This window comes from Calypte anna, chromosome 4A, assembly GCF_003957555.1.
Source record: "Calypte anna isolate BGI_N300 chromosome 4A, bCalAnn1_v1.p, whole genome shotgun sequence".
In the NCBI taxonomy this organism is placed as follows: Eukaryota; Metazoa; Chordata; class Aves; order Apodiformes; family Trochilidae; genus Calypte; species Calypte anna.
This window is the reverse complement of record NC_044248.1, coordinates 5,510,042-5,528,368: the sequence shown is the minus strand read 5'-3', so window position 1 is coordinate 5,528,368 and position 18,327 is coordinate 5,510,042. Positions and strand designations below refer to the sequence as shown.

Below are 18,327 nucleotides of genomic sequence, written 5' to 3'. Positions count from 1 at the left end.
GAAAGTATAAATAAAAAATTAACTACAAAAAGCTGCAGTTTGCACTCCCAACATTTAGGTTTGGATATTGGAGGCTTGTGTGCTGTAGTAATATAAAAGTACCAAATCAAAACTTACTTTTAAAAAGCTAGGTAACAATATCTGAGAGTACTGCAAACTCAGAATAATTTATCACATTAATTTGTTACTATTTCTGCATAATTCTGGTGATTCTACAATGTTATATCAGAGAATAATAATTACTAAAAATCAACTAAATGATATATTGATTTATATAGAAACAACCTTTGTGTTTAATTAGAAAATGAAGTGCACTTGAAGTTCTAAGTAATCCATTCAAATATTCTTTTAAAACTGACTCATAATGAAATAGCTTCATCTTTTAGTAGGAAAGCAGTAGGTTACTGGTAAGCTGGGCAATAAAAAGCAAGGGAGGAGTTTTTTTCTTTATGTTTTCTTTGGAGTGATGGCAAAATTGGAATTAGAACTGGGGTTTGCCAGGCTCTGCTCTTCTGAGATGCAAAGGGCAGAGATTTGATAATGTGGGCACTAAAATGCTGGTAGCCAGAATGCTGCTCCCAGTATTCATCCTGATTTCTGGTTTTTTTTTCTTCAGAACAGTGGATATTTGAGTACATCTCGGAGAAATCCAGTTTTTATTCCCTTTTTCCTGCACTTCTGCTTATGTAAAATGAAACTCACTGTGTTTGTTGAGCAGTGTATTACTGTGTACAGATATTACTGTATCACAGGGTTGTTTTCATCACTTTGGGTTTTCAGGTGCTCAGATTAGGGTTTTTTTTCCTTAATAAATCAGTCTGAAATTATACCAGAAAACAGGGTGAAAAAGAGATTGTCGTGTACAGCTCCCTTTTTTATGACCCTGGAGTATTTTCAGGAGAGAAAATATGTACATAATTTTAAGCACATGTAAATCAAATTAATAAATTATTAAAGCATTTTACTTGTCATGTCTGTGTGGGCTAATCATGATAGCTCATTATTTAAACATTATGTAATTGTATACCTTGTGTTAACAGCTGCAAATACTTTGCAGAAAGCTTTCGATTTCGTTTTTTCACAGCACACTATAAAAAGATATTTTTGTGCAGTCCCGTAGATGAATACAGATTTTTTACTTATAACTTCAAAATTACCCTTGGTTATATTAAGATATGAAAATTAGATTTTGCATAACGACAGAACTTGAGAGTTGTAAATTCAGTTTTGTGTTAATTCCATTTTTAATGGCAAATACTGTAATTATCAATAAAAGAAAAAGTTTAGTTTAAACAGGAGAAATCCCACTTGGCAGGAGATTCCCTCACAGTTATTTCCTTTGCAATATTTGAAAGCTAAAGCTGGTGAGATTTGGGTGGAGAGGCATCCTGGTACTGATGATTTCTGAACTGTCTCATGTTTCTTCTCACAAAAATGGTTTAGAAAATGAGTTTATCGCTGGTATAATACTCTACAGTGACTGCACAGTGCTTTATAATTTACAAGTGTAATCTCCCCATCCAGGAGTGATGCCAACAAACTATTAAACATTCAGACTTGCTTACCATGCATTATTCATGCCACTCGGCTGCTTGTGCCATTCTGAACAAGGACTGTCACTATTTTTCCAGCTGCTTGTAAGTACCTGTACAAGTTACATATTTGTGTATCTTCCAGAATTACCTGAAAGGAAGATTCATAAAAAATGGATTTTTTTTTCTGACTTGAAAATACTGTAGGTTTACTTGGAGTTCTTCATAGAATCCTAGAATCCTAGAATTGGCTGGGTTGGAAGGGACCTCAGAGATCATCAAGTCCAACCCTTGATCCACTCCCGCTGCAGTTCCCAGCCCATGGCACTGAGTGCCACATCCAGTCTCTTTTGAAATCTCTCCAGACACGGAGAATCCACTACTTCCCTGGGCAGCCCATTCCAATGCCTGATCACCCTCTCCAGAAAGAAATTCTTTCTAATGTCCAACCTAAACCTCCCCTGGCACAACTTGAGACCCTGCCCTCTTGTCTTGTTGAAAGTCGTCTGGCAAAAGAGACCAATGTCCACCCGATTACAACCTCCTTTCAGGTAGTTGTAGACATGCTTCTCCAGGAATGTTATTAAAGAGCCTGGCAGGCCTGTGGGGAAGGGAGATAAATAGCATGGGTAGGAGCCTTTACATTCTGCAGAAATGATGTTATCTTTTTTAGAGTCTGTGCAGTTATTTGGTTGAGTGGCAATATTTAAATGGAAAAATGCAATCCTTAAATTTTCAGCATTTTGAAAGATTATAAAACCCAGAACATTCATCACTCTTCTGAGTGGTGTTACAAATTTATAAATACTTCCTGGCTTCGTGTTTTTACCAGTTGTATTACTCTGGTTAATTGTTATACATATTGCAGTGAAATTAATTTCAAGACAATACAGCTGTGGGATTTGATACCACACTTTATTCCTTGAAACAAACTCTGTTGAGCTCCTTATATTTGCTCTAGTTCATTTCAGTGAAGCAGATGAGCTAAACCAGTATTTAAGCCTCTTGAGTTGTGTTTTCATAGATGTGAGGTGGAGCGGATGGAAATCATAGAATCATAGAATTGGCTGGGTTGGAAGGGGCCATCAAGTCCAACCCTTGATCCACTCCCGCTGCAGTTCCCAGCCCATGGCACTGAGTCCCACATCCAGGCTCTTTGGAAATATCTCCAGACATGGAGAATCCACTACTTCCCTGGGCAGCCCATTCCAATGCCTGATCACTCTCTCCGTAAAGAAATTCTTTCTAATATCTAACCTAAATTTCCCCTGGCACAACTTAAGACCCTGCCCTCTTGTCTTGTTGAAAGTCGTCTGGCAAAAGAGACCAACGTCCACCCGGTTACAACCTCCTTTCAGGGAGTTGTAGAGAGTGATGAGGTCTCCCCTGAGCCTCCTCTTCTCCAGGCTGAACAACCCCAGCTCCCTCAGCCTCTCCTCATAGAGTCTGTGCTCGAGTCCCTTCACCAGCCTGGTTGCCCTCCTTTGGACCTGCTCCAGGACCTCGATATCCTTCCTGAACTGGGGGGCCCAGAACTGGACACAGGACTCGAGTTGTGGCCTCACAAATGATTGTGCAGTGGTACTGTGTGGTTTGTTGCAAATTCTAAATAGTGCTAGCAGAAACAAATATGGCATTCATTTATTTACCATTAATGATTTCAGTCTCAAGTAAAAAGAATAGAATTATTCAGTTAAGACTGAATTGGTGTTAAATGGCTGTGTGTGGGTAGATTGTAAGGGACCCACTTGTGTTTAGCACTTTATTTGCTTTCTTTCTGATCCCATGATGCTGCCCCAAAACCTACAATTTCAGTGACCTAGTTTCTCAAGTAAAGCTATATAGAGACTTGATTTTGAATAACTATCTAAACTCAAGTTTTTCCTCAGAATTTTTCAGTGATAGGATCTGTAGTCTTGCAGACATTGAAAATGTGATTTCTTTTTCCATTTTGAGTTAGCACCATCTAGCAGCTTTTCTCTGCAAGGAAGTAATGGAGAGTGGGAATTCAAAGGAAGATTTATGTAAATCACCCAAAGATGTGGTCCAACCAAAACCTGACTGTTTTGTCCTTTGAAACCTCACTTGCTCTCCAGAAGTGACCAATGAGGCATTGACATCTTTTACCTTGAATAGATGCTGCAAGGTTTTTTCTTTTTCTCTTTTCTTTTTTTCTTTTCTTTTTCTCTTTTCTTTTTCTTTCTTTTTCTCCTTTCTTTTTCTCCTTTCTTTTTCTCCTTTCTTTTTCTCCTTTCTTTTTCTCCTTTCTCCTTTCTCCTTTCTCCTTTCTCCTTTCTCCTTTCTCCTTTCTCCTTTCTCTTTTCTCCTTTCTCCTTTCTCCTTTCTCCTTTCTCCTTTCTCCTTTCTCCTTTCTCTTTTCTCCTTTCTCCTTTCTCCTTTCTCCTTTCTCCTTTCTCCTTTCTCCTTTCTCCTTTCTCCTTTCTCCTTTCTCCTTTCTCCTTTCTCCTTTCTCCTTTCTCCTTTCTCCTTTCTCCTTTCTCCTTTCTCCTTTCTCCTTTCTCCTTTCTCCTTTCTCCTTTCTCCTTTCTCCTTTCTCCTTTCTCCTCTTTTCCCCTTTTCCCCTTTTCTTCTTTCCCTTCTTTTTCCCTTTTTTCTTTTTCCCTTTTTTCTTTTTCCCTTTTTTCTTTTTCCCTTTTTTCTTTTTCCCTTTTTTTCTTTTTCCCTTTTTTTCTTTTTCCCTTTTTTTCTTTTTCCCTTTTTTTCTTTTTCCCTTCTTTTCTTTTTCCCTTCTTTTCTTTTTCCCTTTTCTCTTTTCTTCTGTTTTTTTTGTTTTTTTGTTTTTTTTTTTTTCCCCCTCACATCTTCAGCAATGCCTCAAAGGGAGTATCTTTGGGATTTCTGTAGGAGCTGTATGCTTGTCTCCTAGATTCTGGGTTTTTTGTTGTTTTTTTTTTTTTTCACTTCTAGATCTCTGTTTAATCTCCCCTACCAATCAAATCTGAACTCTCCAGAATTCATGAGCAATAAGTCCTAGCAAACCTTACCTGCTTTTGTGGCAGCAGGCACTGATCTATGCTGATTTCATCTCTGAAATGAGATTTTTCTTTCACTTGGATGTGTCTGGCATGGTGGAAATAATGTCTGAATTACTGAAGTTCCTAAGTTGTTTCTGTTATGTATCTTTAGGCAATACCTCTACATACAAGTCTGGATGGATCTTGTAATTATGAAGCAGCAATTTGTCTTGCTAGCTTTAATTGAAATGACTCTTTGACACTAGACAAGCTTGAAGGTGGATATGTGGTTTGATTCCAGAGAAATAAAAGGTTGAGTTAGTTAGAAAAAAGGTTGAAGGAGAACTAAGACAATAGAGATATTTTTTGAGAATACCTGGTAGCCTTTTTTAAATTTTTTTTTATTTGTCACATGAGTTTTTAGTATGTATTTCAGGCATATAAATCAGCAAATGGCAGCACCTTCTGTTGTGGCTGCTTTTTCTTTCTCCAAAATTACTCTGAGGACTGTTGAGCCTCTTTCCCCTTCCTCATCAGGTCAATCAGTGAAGCAGCTTTATGACCTCCCTCTCTCCCATTGCTCTTAATGTCCTTCTGCTTCTCCCCCTCTCAATTTTCATGTAGTTTATTTAAGGATTCCATTTCATGCAAATTTACTATGTGGTATAGTGCCCACATACTCAAGGCATTAGCAATATTCATGTACTCCTTTGACATTTTAATCATTGTTTTGCTAATTCTGCTTTAACTGCCACTCTTGTTGGTCCCATTTTTAAGATCTTTAGTATTTTAAAAGTGCTGGATAAAAGAAATGCTTTCACAGCATTCTGTTAAATTTACACGTCTTGGGGTTGCTTTAGAAATGATTAAAAACCATAATTTATTAATGTAGAGCTTGATCCAAGCACTGAATCCAAAGTATTGGTTTGTAACATTTGTGTTGCTTTAGAGTTTCACTGTTTCCAAATAGTTAAATCTCTTTTCAATTTTCAAACTAAAATCCTCATGCCTCTTTTTGACATCTTGTTGTGAATTTTGAGCCATTAATTTAAATTCTTCTTGGTAAAAATGGAGTTTTTCATTTTCCCTTGCTGTTGTCACATTTTTTCGATGAGATGAGGAGGATGATTGTACAATCTGCCACCTAAACTTGACTTTGGGCTGTTTTCTGAGTGTTTGATGTGTGTCCAGATCTTGCAGATTCTTTCTTTGAGACCTTTGTTAGACTAAGACTATCATTAACACAGCTAAAATGTCCTTAGTTTGAATCTTAATTGCAGTAATTCCTTTTTCTTGGCCAGTGCAATGTTATCAAGTCATTTGGAATATTCTGCAAGATCATTTTTCTGGCTAGTAAAATCAAACTATATTTGTGTATCTGATTCTTTCTATCCAAAACTTATTTGTCTTTGCCTTTAAACTTTGCATGGCTTAAGTGCATTCGAGTAAGTGCTGGGTCCTGCACTTTGGCCACAACAACCCCATGCAGTGCTACAGGCTGGGGACAGAGTGGCTGGAGAGCAGCCAGGCAGAAAGGGACCTGGGAGTCTGGATTGACAGGAAGCTGAACATGAGCCAGCAGTGTGCCCAGGTGGCCAAGAAGGCCAATGGCATCCTGGCCTGTATCCGGAACAGCGTGGCCAGCAGGTCCAGGGAAGGGATTCTGCCCCTGTGCTCAGCGCTGGTGAGGCCACAGCTTGAGTCCTGTGTCCAGTTCTGGGCCCCCCAGTTCAGGAAGGATATCGAGGTCCTGGAGCAGGTCCAAAGGAGGGCAACCAGGCTGGTGAAGGGACTCGAGCACAGACCCTATGAGGAGAGGCTGAGAGAGCTGGGGGTGTTCAGCCTGGAGAAGAGGAGGCTCAGGGGAGACCTCATTGCTGTCTACAACTCCCTGAAAGGAGGGTGTAACCGGGTGGACGTTGGTCTCTTTTGCCAGACGACTTTCAACAAGACAAGAGCGCAGGGTGTTAAGTTGTGCCAGGGGAGGTTTAGGTTGGAGATTAGAAAGAATTTCTTTCTGGAGAGGGTGATCAGGCATTGGAATGGGCTGCCCAGGGAAGTAGTGGATTCTCCGTGTCTGGAGATATTTCCAAAGAGACTGGATGTGGCACTCAGTGCCATGGTCTAGCAACCGCAACGGTGGTTCAAGGGTTGGACTCGATGATCTCTGAGGTCCCTTCCAACCCAGCCAATTCTATGATTCTATGATCCCAAACTATCTATTCCTGCTGTTTATTGGCTAATCACATGAGCCCACATTGGCCAGCTGCTGGTTTTCTTTTTATAATGTTCCTGCATTCCTTATAAATGTCTTTTTTAGAAAATAATTGACAATTTTTCTCCTCCAAATCCCTCCTTAAAGTCTTTTTGCTGCGATGTCTAAATGAAAGCCGGGCAAGACTTATCTCCTGGGGTGCTAAGAATTCTGTCTTAGATGTTAAAAAAAAAAAGAAGAAAAAAAAAAAGGAGGGCAACTATTCACTGTATTTTAGTTGATCTTCAGTAACTGATTGAGCTCTCAGCCAGTGGCAATGGAAGATGTTAGCACAGTTGTCTTTCACTGACTGCAAACTGCAGGTTTTTACAGTTAAATATTTATTAATGCTCGAAACCCTTTTCTTGACTCAAACTGTGCCCTCTTTAATTGAGAGCTGATGTGACAGGAATTGCTTTCCTTTTACTGTGGGCTGAGCAGTGTGCACGTGGACACTTACCTGGCAGGTACCTGGCACAACAGGGACTCTACAGTTCCCTGCAAGACTGCTCGGAATTCAGAAGGTGAAAAACTTCCAAGTGAGGAGAGGGGCTGAGAATCAGACATAACTCAGAAACCATAATTTCACCTGGATTTTCACTTCCAGTTTGTTAGATTCTAAGAACTTGTGTGCTTTTCATTTCTATGCTGTACTGAAGTCTATGCTCCACTCACCATATATGCTTGAAGTTTCTTCTAACAGGCAAGAGGGAGGCATTTGGGGTTATGATTGCCTATATGGCAGTGGCATTCCTAAAAACTGAGAAACCTTTCATCAGACTATTTTGTTCTTCCACTCCCTATTCTTTCTTTCCTGGGAAAGAGGGTTTGAGAGAGATTTTAAGTTGTGTACTTGTCTTATGGTATTTTAGAGTAACATAGTGTTACTACTGCCTATTTATCTGTTGTCTGTCTTACCTCTTTCTCACTTATTTTCATCATAATCTTGTGTAGGTTTTTGGAGTTCAGCTATAGTCAAAGAAACAGTGAGTGAAATTTGGAGGCTCCTTTAAGAGCTCGTCAAATAAAAATAAGGAAAATATATATTTATTTTTCCCCAAAGAGTAATCTCACTTATGTTTTCCAAGCTGCACTTAAAGCTAATATGTGGAGAGTAAAAATAATAGTTAATAATGATATGTTTGGGAAGCATGCTGCATTTTATTCTTCAAAGCATTTCAACAGAGGCTCTCTTTTGGTAGTTACTTTTCAGAGAAAAAAGTTAAGTATCTGTTACAGGGACTGCATGAGTTTTAACAAAATTGTTGTCGAGTCTTGGCTTTATCTTAGTGTATTCTTATTTTGTGTGAAACTATGTATTATATGTCTAGTATTATAAAAACTGTACTTAAAACATCAGTGTTAATAGCTTAATATTTTAGTCCTTCACGAATTAATGCCTGTGGTAACTGGATGGTTTTAGGTCTTTTCTTATAAACAAGGCCTTACTGATGTGCAAGGAACAGTAATATGTGGCAAAAACTCCACATTAACCAAGGTAAGCAGTATAAATGGGGTGTAGGAATCCCTTTGGACTAAAAATCTCCAAGAGAAAAATCTCCAGAGCCTCCAAATTAAAGACCTCCAATATCATTTAAAAATAAAGCCTTTTATGTAGCAGGAGAGCATTTTTTCAGCTGATAATCAAATGACACTATTATGCAGGCTTACTAGATTTGCAAATTTACAGGTTTTTACAAGTCAGTTGGGTCCCTTCCTCAGGAAATCAGTTTAAGTTTTTTTTCCTGTATTGACTCAAAGAGCCTGGTTGTCCTTAAATCCTTCTGAATATATTTGCCTTACAATTTCACAGCATTGAGTCAACACCCTTATAGGATCTGTAATGCAATAAAAAGAGAAACTGTTCAATATAGTTTCCAGTTACCTCAGGATCACATTTGGAGAAACTGGAATGTACACAATAAAACCTGAGCAAGACTTGAGTTTCATGTTGTTTTGGTACTTTTCAACCTAAAATACCACTTGAAAGCTTTGCTCCACTTCCAGTGGCTGTAAAATGATAAAAATGAAAATGCATGTGACTCCTGAAATGTACATTTTACTGTTTTAAATCTTCTGAGCCCTGCTTTTATAGAATTGAAAACTTCATAGACAAATAACTAAGCATAATGTTTTTACTCAGTTTTTTTTTTATTATAGTGAGTGGTGTTGCTTAACTGTGTTCTGCAATGAAATAAAATTCTCTATCATTTGTATTTTTTACTTTGAAAAACAAAAAGTAGATTCAAATGTGCTTGGTAAACTCTGTTTTGTGAAAACTTTAGATTACATTGGGATCTCCAGTGTGCATCATGCTTACAAACAGAATGCTCAGAATTTAGTTCTGCCTCTGGTTTTTGTTTGTGGTTACAGTAAAGTTATCACAAATTTCTTGTGTGTATCCAGAAATAAATTTGTCCTTTGTTTCAGATATGGTTTTATTGCATTTGGTGATATATTTTAATTGTGTTTTCATTTTAGTTTTGCAGCTAGAATTAATGTGAGGAAATAACTTTTGTTTTGGTGAATGCTTATAAAAAGAAACTTCTATTTGCATGCGTCTGTAAAGAAAGAGATCTGGTGTGTTTCCAATTAATAATTTCTAACATAGCTAACTAAATGGGCTTTGCTGGAGTAATATTTTTCTTTTTTTGACTTATTTTTAGTTGACTTGGAGCACATGCGCACAGTGAAAGTTGACAGGCACCAACGATTTTGTCAGGAAAACAATTTCAGTAGCCATTTCGTGTCAGCCAAGACAGGAGATTCTGTAAGTAAGAAAAATAAAGTCCTTTTGGATGTCTTTTTTCAGAAAGCCATTATTCTGTGTTATGATGTAGCTGTATTACAATACTTCATCTATCAAACCAGGGAGAAATTTGGCTGCTGTAGGTCCTTTTTTGCTTACCTACTGGCATGAAAAATAGAGCTTTATGTAAGTGTGTGGGTTTTATTAATCACAGTGGCTTCTCTGATTTGCAGTTGGAGGTGTAGGTTTTAATATGGAAATGGGCTTGCTTATACATCAGCATGACAGCTGCAAACTGCTGGAGCTGTGCTGGGTATCAGCCTGCAGTTAAAATGAGTTAAAATGAGCTCCTTTGAGTCCAGGTGGAGTTGCATTTATAGACCATTAATATAGAAACTTCCTACACTTGGTAGCATCACAAGATCCTCTTGGGATCAAAGTTTTTAATACGGGTTCTGAGCCATGGAGGGACACTCCCTCTGCAGGGCCATCGAAATGTGAACATTCTGGTAGTTGTATTCCTTTGCAGAAGATGTTTTTGAACAATTGTTTGAGTCGGGGCTAGTTGGGTTATTTGTTTTAGCTGGGAGCCTGTGGAAGAAAAGTTTTTTTTCTCAGTTGACTGTATCAGTGTGTTTTGCATTTCACATGTCTTATGTCATACCCATAGAACAGTCCTGTATCTGTCTCCTATTTCTGACAACACAGTTTAGTTTATTTTTATGTTATTGAATAGTAAGAGCGTATTCAATTATATGGAAGTATCGTTCCAAAACACAAATGGAATCACTTACTTAAAGATCTTTTATGGGACCTCTACATTAGGCTGTCTAATTTTATAAGACAGTAGTTGTTCTGTAAATTCTAACAATACTGCTGTTAGAAATGCAGTGAATCCTGATTCTCCCTTTAGTTTCTCTTAAATCTTGGGCACAGATTTTCAAAGTAAAAATTTTTATGCTAGAAAGAAGAAGGATTTCATGATACTATAGTCAATGATGTGTGCATCTGATAAAATGTGTTCCTTTCCAAAGGAATCATAGAATCATAGAATTGGCTGGGTTGGAAGGGACCTCAGAGATCATCGAGTCCAACCCTTGAACCACCGTTGCGGTTGCTAGACCATGGCACTGAGTGCCACATCCAGTCTCTTTTGAAATATCTCCAGACACGGAGAATCCACTACTTCCCTGGGCAGCCCATTCCAATGGCTGATCACCCTCTCCATAAAGAAAGTCTTTCTAATATGTAACCTAAACTTCTCCTGGCACAACTTGAGACCGTGCCCTCTTGTCTTGTTGAAAGTCGTCTGGCAAAAGAGCCCAACCCCCCCCTGGCTCCAACCTCCTTTCAGGGAGTTGTAGAGAGTGATGAGGTCTCCCCTGAGCCTCCTCTTCTTTAGGCTGAACAGTGCCAGCTCTCTCAGCCTCTCCTCACAGGATCTGTGCTCGAGTCCCTTCACCAGCCTGGCTGCCCTCCTCTGGACCTGCTCCAGGACCTCGATATCCTTCCTGAACTGGGGGGCCCAGAACTGGACACAGGACTCAAGCTGTGGCCTCACCAGGGCTGAGCACAGGGGCAGAATCCCTTCCCTGGACCTGCTGGCCATGCTGTTCCTGATCCAGGCCAGGATGCCATTGGCCTTCTTGGCCACCTGGGGCCTTTTTTTGGAATTTGGTTATAAGAAGAAAAAGCAGTTCTTTTTACAAGTTGGATATATTTACCATAACAAATTATGAAGGAATATTTATTTCATCTTTTAACTGATTCATTAATTACAACAGCATCCCATTATATATGCTGATTGTACTTTTATAAATTTACTGCTTAAAACCAAAAGTAAATCTTAATATTCCTAGCAAGCATTAGCCAGAAATCTGTTTAATTATCTTCTAACAAAAAAGACACCAGATACAGTTTGCAGTAGTTCATTTTATATTCAATGTACATTTGAATTAACTCTTTCACTCTTACCCTTATGGCCTTTCAAAATCTTCCTTTATTTGGGTAGTTGGGCAGGAAAGACAGGGTGTTTACCCTAGACAGTGATTTAAGAAGAGGCCATCCATTGCTACTGTATATGTAGCCTAGAGGAGTCTTAAATACCCATTTAAGATAAATGAAGTGATTTGTTTTGTTTACATCAGGACCTTTCCAACAGACTCGTTTGCAAAAGATAATTTTATGGGCATAGAAAAGCCCTAAAGTCTCCTCAGGGGTAAAAAAAAAACCAAAAAACACTTTTGTGAAAGATTTAGGATGTCTTACTGTCAACCAAACTGCTGAACTAAAGCACTGACCTCATGGCTGATGTGGTGGGCACAAAGCATCCTCATGGTTGGTTTTCTTGCTCCTGAGAGCCTGGTGTGAGTTCAAGGTCTCTGGGCAAGGTGAGTGTGTTCAGGGTTTCATTTCTTGCTGTGAAGATGCTACTGGAATAGACCAGTCCTACACCAAGTAGTTCAGAGAAAGAGAAATTCTTTTGGAAGCTACCGTGGCTTATTGGGTGTGCCACAAATTCATTGCTAGTTTCAATGTCAGGTGTAAGAGATTGTGTAGATAGTGGGTTTTTGGATTTTCATTAAAAATGACAAAAAGCACTTACCTTTTGGAGTGGCAGCTGCATGATGAAAAGCAATTGGTAGTAGTATATGTTGGGAGCTGAGTTGAATTACCATGAAGATAAAATAGAATGTGTAGCTTGATAATAGTGTTTTGCAGCACTGCAAGCTTAGGCTGCTTCTCTCCAACATCTGTTGTGTTTTCTAATCTTATTTAAGATGCAGCTGCCTAAACAGTAAGATTGGTGAACTGGACTGAGATGAAATAAAGGAATTATTTAAGATAGCACTGCCACCCCATGCTATCTGTCAAACCACATCCAAAGCCTGACTCTGTGAGCTTTGTGCATGCCATACACCATCCTGCTTGTTTCCTTCTGTTCAGTATAACACCCAAAATTGTGCAAAGCTCTTCAGAACAAATCTATCTTCACTTGGCTTTTGTATTGCTAATGCTTTTTGCACATGTGCAGCAGAGATTTTGTTGATAATGCACAGTTCTGTTGGTCTCAGAAACCTCCACCTCTGTTGAACAATACACTGATAATATATTTTTGTGCTAAACATTACTGAATACCCTTATTCATTTTTTATAGCACTGAGAGTAGTGTATGAGAGGTGGTTATGTTAAAGCTTGTTTAAACTTTGGTCTCTGGAGGCAGAGGGAAGTGTTGCTTAACAGTCCAGCATACTGTTCATTCCTTGTTCCATTGTTGATTTATTTTCTCCAATTTTTAAACAAAACTGAATGTACAAGATGAGATTATTTTCAGATCTCTCTTGCACAGGTTGTAATTTTGTATATCTCAAGGATGTCTGGTTTTAATCATTTAAATGCAATTTAATTTTTTTTTTCCATAGGTCCTCCTGTGTTTTCAGAGAATTGCTGCTGACATACTTGGCATCAAATTAAACAAAGCAGAATTGGAACAGTCACAGGTGATTTTTCCACAAATACTTGTTTTTCCTTTGTATTTGATTTAAAGGATAATCTCATTGCAAATTAATAAGTGTTCTTTAAAGCAAGCTGTATCTATTGGTCTGAAGTCAATTATTTGCTTCCACAACAGCTTTAAAAAAATACATAATTCTTTATGTATCCATCACAATAAACTTGCTGAAACAGGAAAAAGTATGTTCAAAAATTAGGAAAAAACATCAGTTTGAGGGCTGCTTGTTTAAAAGCAGTATTTAAAATCCTTTTACTTTTTAAAATCTCTCTCTATATATACAATTACAGGTACCATGAAGACACTCCTACATATGCACTAGTTACTGTACATTGATGTTACAGTTCTTAAGATTTTCTTTTTTAATTCTTTACATATTTAAAAACATTGAGAACACTACAAGTTTAAGTGATAGAAGGCATAAGCTTCTGTGAGTGGGAATGTTCTAAATCAATCTGCAATGTCAGTCATACAGGAAAAAATACTATTTGTCAGTCACAGAGTCAGGAATTAATGATGTCAAATCCTGTGGTTGGTTGATCTCAGATTTTCAGTTTTCAGGGTGTCTAATCCAGGACAAGAGCACTTTTCTAAGTAGTGTTTGTCTGCCTTGGAGAAGGCCCATTGACTTGGTAGTCCCTATTGCCCATGTATCCTGATGTGCAGGTGAATAATGAGTCCATTTCTGGTTCAGTATCCCCATCCCAACAGCAGGAGACCTGTGGAATCATGAGTCTGGGGATCTGTTTTGCCTCCCTGGCATCTGCAGTCTCTACCAATCCCAAATAATCTCCTTCAAAAGGAGCTGCATAGTTTCTGCCCTGGCGTTTTGTAGTTTGTTCTTTGCATGGTGTTATCTCAGGGATTTTCTGCCATTTTCTCTGCAGTAAGAAGGAGCTGAGAGAGCAGAATGTTTCCTCCCAGCCATAGGTAGGGCACCAAAAAAGGTTTTCACTTGTTGTTCTGGATTGGCTTGAGATGTGGCTGTGGCCATTTCCTTATCTACATACAACAAAACCTTGCTGCATGTCCTCCTCTGAACTGCAGCCCATGCTGTTCAGTAATTGATGTATGCAAAATAAACATTGGTTTATGACCTTACCATTTAGTGGAGAAAATATGTTTTCACTATTTAAAAACACGTGGTCATAGTTCTGTTAATTAAAATGTGAGTACTTGCTTAACAAAAACTTATTTTTGATCTACCTTTCATTGATAAGACCAGTGCTACTTGTTCAGATAGTCAATCAAGCAAGAGGTTTTCTAATATAACCCCTTTTCTCTTAGTTACTTCTAAAGTTAAGTCTCCTGCCAGGAAAACTGTGCATAGGTTTAAACCAAAAAGAATGGTATACAAGCCCAATTTCAGAAACTGAAATACAAAGGTTATACTCCTGTGGCAATCTTTACTATGTAATGACATTTGAGATTACAATATCCTTACTTTAAGTTTAATTAAACCAAAAGGTAATATTCCAGTCCTGTAATAACCTGAACCTGCTGGTTAATATCAGCATTAAACAAGTACCACAAAATAAGGCAAGGAATTTATTTAAAAGAAAGGCAAAACATTTCTTATGTACAGCTTGGTCCTCTGCTTTTTGAAATACCCAATAGAATCATAGAATTTCTTCAAGTGGTTTGGTGCTGCAGTGTTTACAACTTTCTATTGAAGTCTTTAACTGGAAAACTGGATTGCAAACAGTAAAATGGGAAGTATATTTATAGTACTTACCTAACAAAGCTAAGGAGCTTCAGAAAGCTGTAATTCATAGGTAAATTCTGTCTTCAGGGATCTTTTACTATGAAGGCACCATACATCTGTTGTTCAGAGTTGAGATTGTTTGCATATCAGTAATTCAGCACCTAAAAAATTCTTTAATTTTTCTTTGGTTGCTTATCTAGCACTGGAACATCAGTCTTAAAACCTCCCTGTGCTGTGTGGTGTTGTGCTCCTGGAGATGTAAGATTGTAGATAGGTATGCAAATACCTTAAATTACTAAAAAATAAGAAAAAAAGAAAAAAAAAGAAAAATGGAGTTCTACAGAAGATAGTAGCTTTCTAAAGAGAGTGTCACTTTTTATGTTGTTTTTAAGGTAAGAACCTCCATAGAGCCCTGACTCAGGACTACATAATTTTTGGTGTTCAGTTGGTGTTGGCTTTAAGCAGGATTCTTCCTATCTCAGTCTCTTAATTACAATTTTTCATTTTTGTGTGCAGATCAATGGAATGTGGAATCTGTAGATCAGGCAAAGCTGATCCTATGCAAATTGCAGCAGGAACAGCCTCTAAATAGTTAATATTTTTAATTTAAAATTATTTAAATAATTTGGGTAAAAAAAATTCCCATCCAGAGCAAGGACAAAAAAGCAGCACCACATGTAAAATCAGTGCTGGAAAGTGGAGTTGGACAGATAAGAAACTTCAGTGTTGCTATTCAGAACAGAAGAAATCCCTATGTGATGCTACTCTGTGTGCTGTGAGAGTTGGGAAGCAGCTGCCTGGTGTTGCAAGGTTCTTCTAATCAGGGGTGGTTTCAATCCATTCTGCACAAGCAATAGTTCTTTGTTCCCCAGAAAGCCTTACCTTCCTTTCAGAGTGCTCTTTTGAGTGGAATTGCCTGGATTTAAGTCAGTGAGAAGCCAATGGGAATCATATCAGAGTGTCTTAAGGGTCATTGTATGGAACCAAAATACTCTGGTCACTTCTTAAGAGAGGGAAGGGAAAGCAGTTTCTCTACAGAAAATTGGAGGAGGAAAACTTGAACCTTCATATCTTTAGGGAGATGAATTGGAAATCTCTTGAGAAAAGTTTATTAGACTAATTGAAATAATGTTTTGATGCATTTTCCCAAACCCAAGGCACTGGTCTCTTGTTGAGAAGGAGGTGGGGTTAGATGATGTTGCCATTAGTAGGGGTCTGGTTGACTACAGACTTCTTTATGACCAATACAGGTTCCTTAATTTGGTTGAGTCTTGCTTTGGATTTGTTTGCTTGATGTAGTGTTTTGGTTTTTTTTTTTTTTTCCATTTGTAAAATGCACAGAACTTAAATTGCAAAACAGTTACATGAGGATGTTCCTTAAAGTTTTTAGACATTTAATACTGTAGCTATTCAACTATAAAAGTAGATAAGTAGATGGATGGAAACTAAATAAATGCTAAAAAGAAGCAGGGAAATGCAATAGTAATTGTAACTTGTCCTTAAATCACTGAGTATGCAAGTGTTGACTTATATCTAATTTTTAAACAGATTAAAATGCATTTCAGTTTTTACAAGTGTGCACTATTTACATGTTCAATTGTATCTTTGAATTTGCCATACTTTGTGTGATGTGGGGTTTCATAATTTTAAAAAAGAGAAGGTTGTTGCTTGAATTTGCTTGAATTTGTTTGTCAGCAAACATCAGATGTCTCCTTTCAATCAAGGTAGTAACAAAGTATAAGATAAAATTCTGAGTTTGTGTGAAATGTCAGCAGTGAAATATTAGATGTGAAAGATGTTTTGTTACACATTTCTTCATTATTACTGATTGATTAATATTGGGAATACTCAATGTTTTAAAAAAACTACTTGCATTTTTTATTTATTATTTCATTATTCTTCATTATTACTTCATTTCTTCATTATTACTGAATGATTAATATTGGGAATACTCCATGTTTTAAAAAAACTACTTGAATTTTTTATTTTATGCCCAAAGACCCTATTTCTTGTATTTAAAATTGTTTAGAATTGTCCCAGTCACTAGAAAGATTTTGGAGTTGACTCCCAGGTGGTCAGAACCAAGCAATAGGAATCCCAAACACATTGTTTTAACTCCTATGAATTTGTGGGGCTTGACTCATGGCTTTTAAGCTGTGATGAGTGGCAGAACTGCAGAAGCTCTTGTGAAAAGTGGATGGGGGTCCTTTGCCCCGTCCAAATTAACAGCAAAACTTGTGTTAATTATCTTCAAGAGCAATCCTTAGAAATGGACTTACTTGCCATGTCTTACTTTAGAAAACAGCCGCAGCAGTTTCAGATATTAATGCAACCCAAGCTATTTGTTACCTCCCTTTTGCTGGAATTTATCACTCCCACAGCAGAATCAGAAAATGGAAGGTGATCATGTGCCTTGGCCACATCAGGGGGAAGTTGAACAGCTTAGCTTAAACTGCTGCTGAAAGTTGTTTTTTAAGTGAAGCTGCCAGACTTGGTGCTGAAGCGGATGAGGTGCAAGCACACGTTGCATTCCTCCAGCCCTCCTTTGGCAGCAGTGATCTCCAGCAGAGGAATAGGACAGACATTTGGGGGTGGTAAGTTTTGAAACTATCTCAGCTAGAGCTACTCAGCCTTGTCTGGTAACGTGCTGAGATGACTGCTCATCAAAATTCATTTGGGCAAAACCGTGGTGAAAAACAAAGACCTCGATTGCTCCTCGTGTGTACGTGCCTGGAAAGCAGAACATGTTTTTGAAGTGGAACAGTTCCAAAGTAAGAAAATTGCAGATTCTGTCTTATTTTCAGCCCTTAAGATATTCTCCCTTTTAAATCGCAAGGGTCTGATGAAATCTGAGGAAATAGCTCCTTTACTAATCAAATGTTTTTCTTTCTGTATTTTTTACTTTCGACCGGAGTGTAAAAGCTGCATGGGGTACAGCTTTGTTCCTTGGCATTGGCAAGAGTTAGCATTTTTGTAAGTGATGTGTAGTTTTCTCTTTAACTAAATGCCAGTTCAGCAAACCAGGGGGGTGTGTGCCAGCTTTGTACTAGAAGATGTTTGGCAAGTAAGTGAGAACTGGAATTCAGAGCACTTGCAAGCAGAATGGTTATTTCTTGGTATTGACAGTGGCTTGAACCATGACAATGCTATGCCTGACTTAGAAACTGATTCAGAATACCCCAAATTTGTAATTAACATGAAGTTAATAGAAGAAATGTTGCAGTGGTATTTTTTTTCACTTTTACACAGATGAAATTCCTGTAGAAAATCCAAGTAATTTATGATTGTCTGTTTCTTGCTACAGCTCTAAGCTTGGGTCACTAACCTGCCTGTGTTTACAGGATGGGCCAGTGTTTTAAGGAACAATTAATTGCAAGATTTTTTCTTTCTTTTTTTTTTTTTCCCTCAGCTTGGTATGAAGAAACTAGGTCCTGTGAGGTCAGATAACACTGTTTAATGCTAAAACTCCTACTTCTCCCTTACATGGGATTTAGCAACCTTTCCCTTGATAACATCAGGCCAGGAGTCCAGTAAATCATGAATGTTGTTCACTAGATAAGATAATATGAATGTGATCAATTAAACTCCAGAAGAGTACATC

At 37.9% G+C, this 18,327-nt stretch overlaps 1 protein-coding gene across 2 annotated transcripts in view; it reads left to right on the top strand.

The window, feature by feature from the left end:
* RAB28 (RAB28, member RAS oncogene family) overlaps nucleotides 1-18,327 on the top strand; it is a 62,183-nt gene that overhangs the window by 41,132 nt on the left and 2,724 nt on the right. For both annotated transcript variants that reach the window (XM_030449770.1, XM_030449771.1), the window contains exons 5-6: nucleotides 9,428-9,531; nucleotides 12,933-13,010. In XM_030449770.1, the coding sequence (XP_030305630.1) occupies nucleotides 9,428-9,531; nucleotides 12,933-13,010 (182 nt within the window). The remainder of the gene's footprint in view (nucleotides 1-9,427; nucleotides 9,532-12,932; nucleotides 13,011-18,327) is intronic.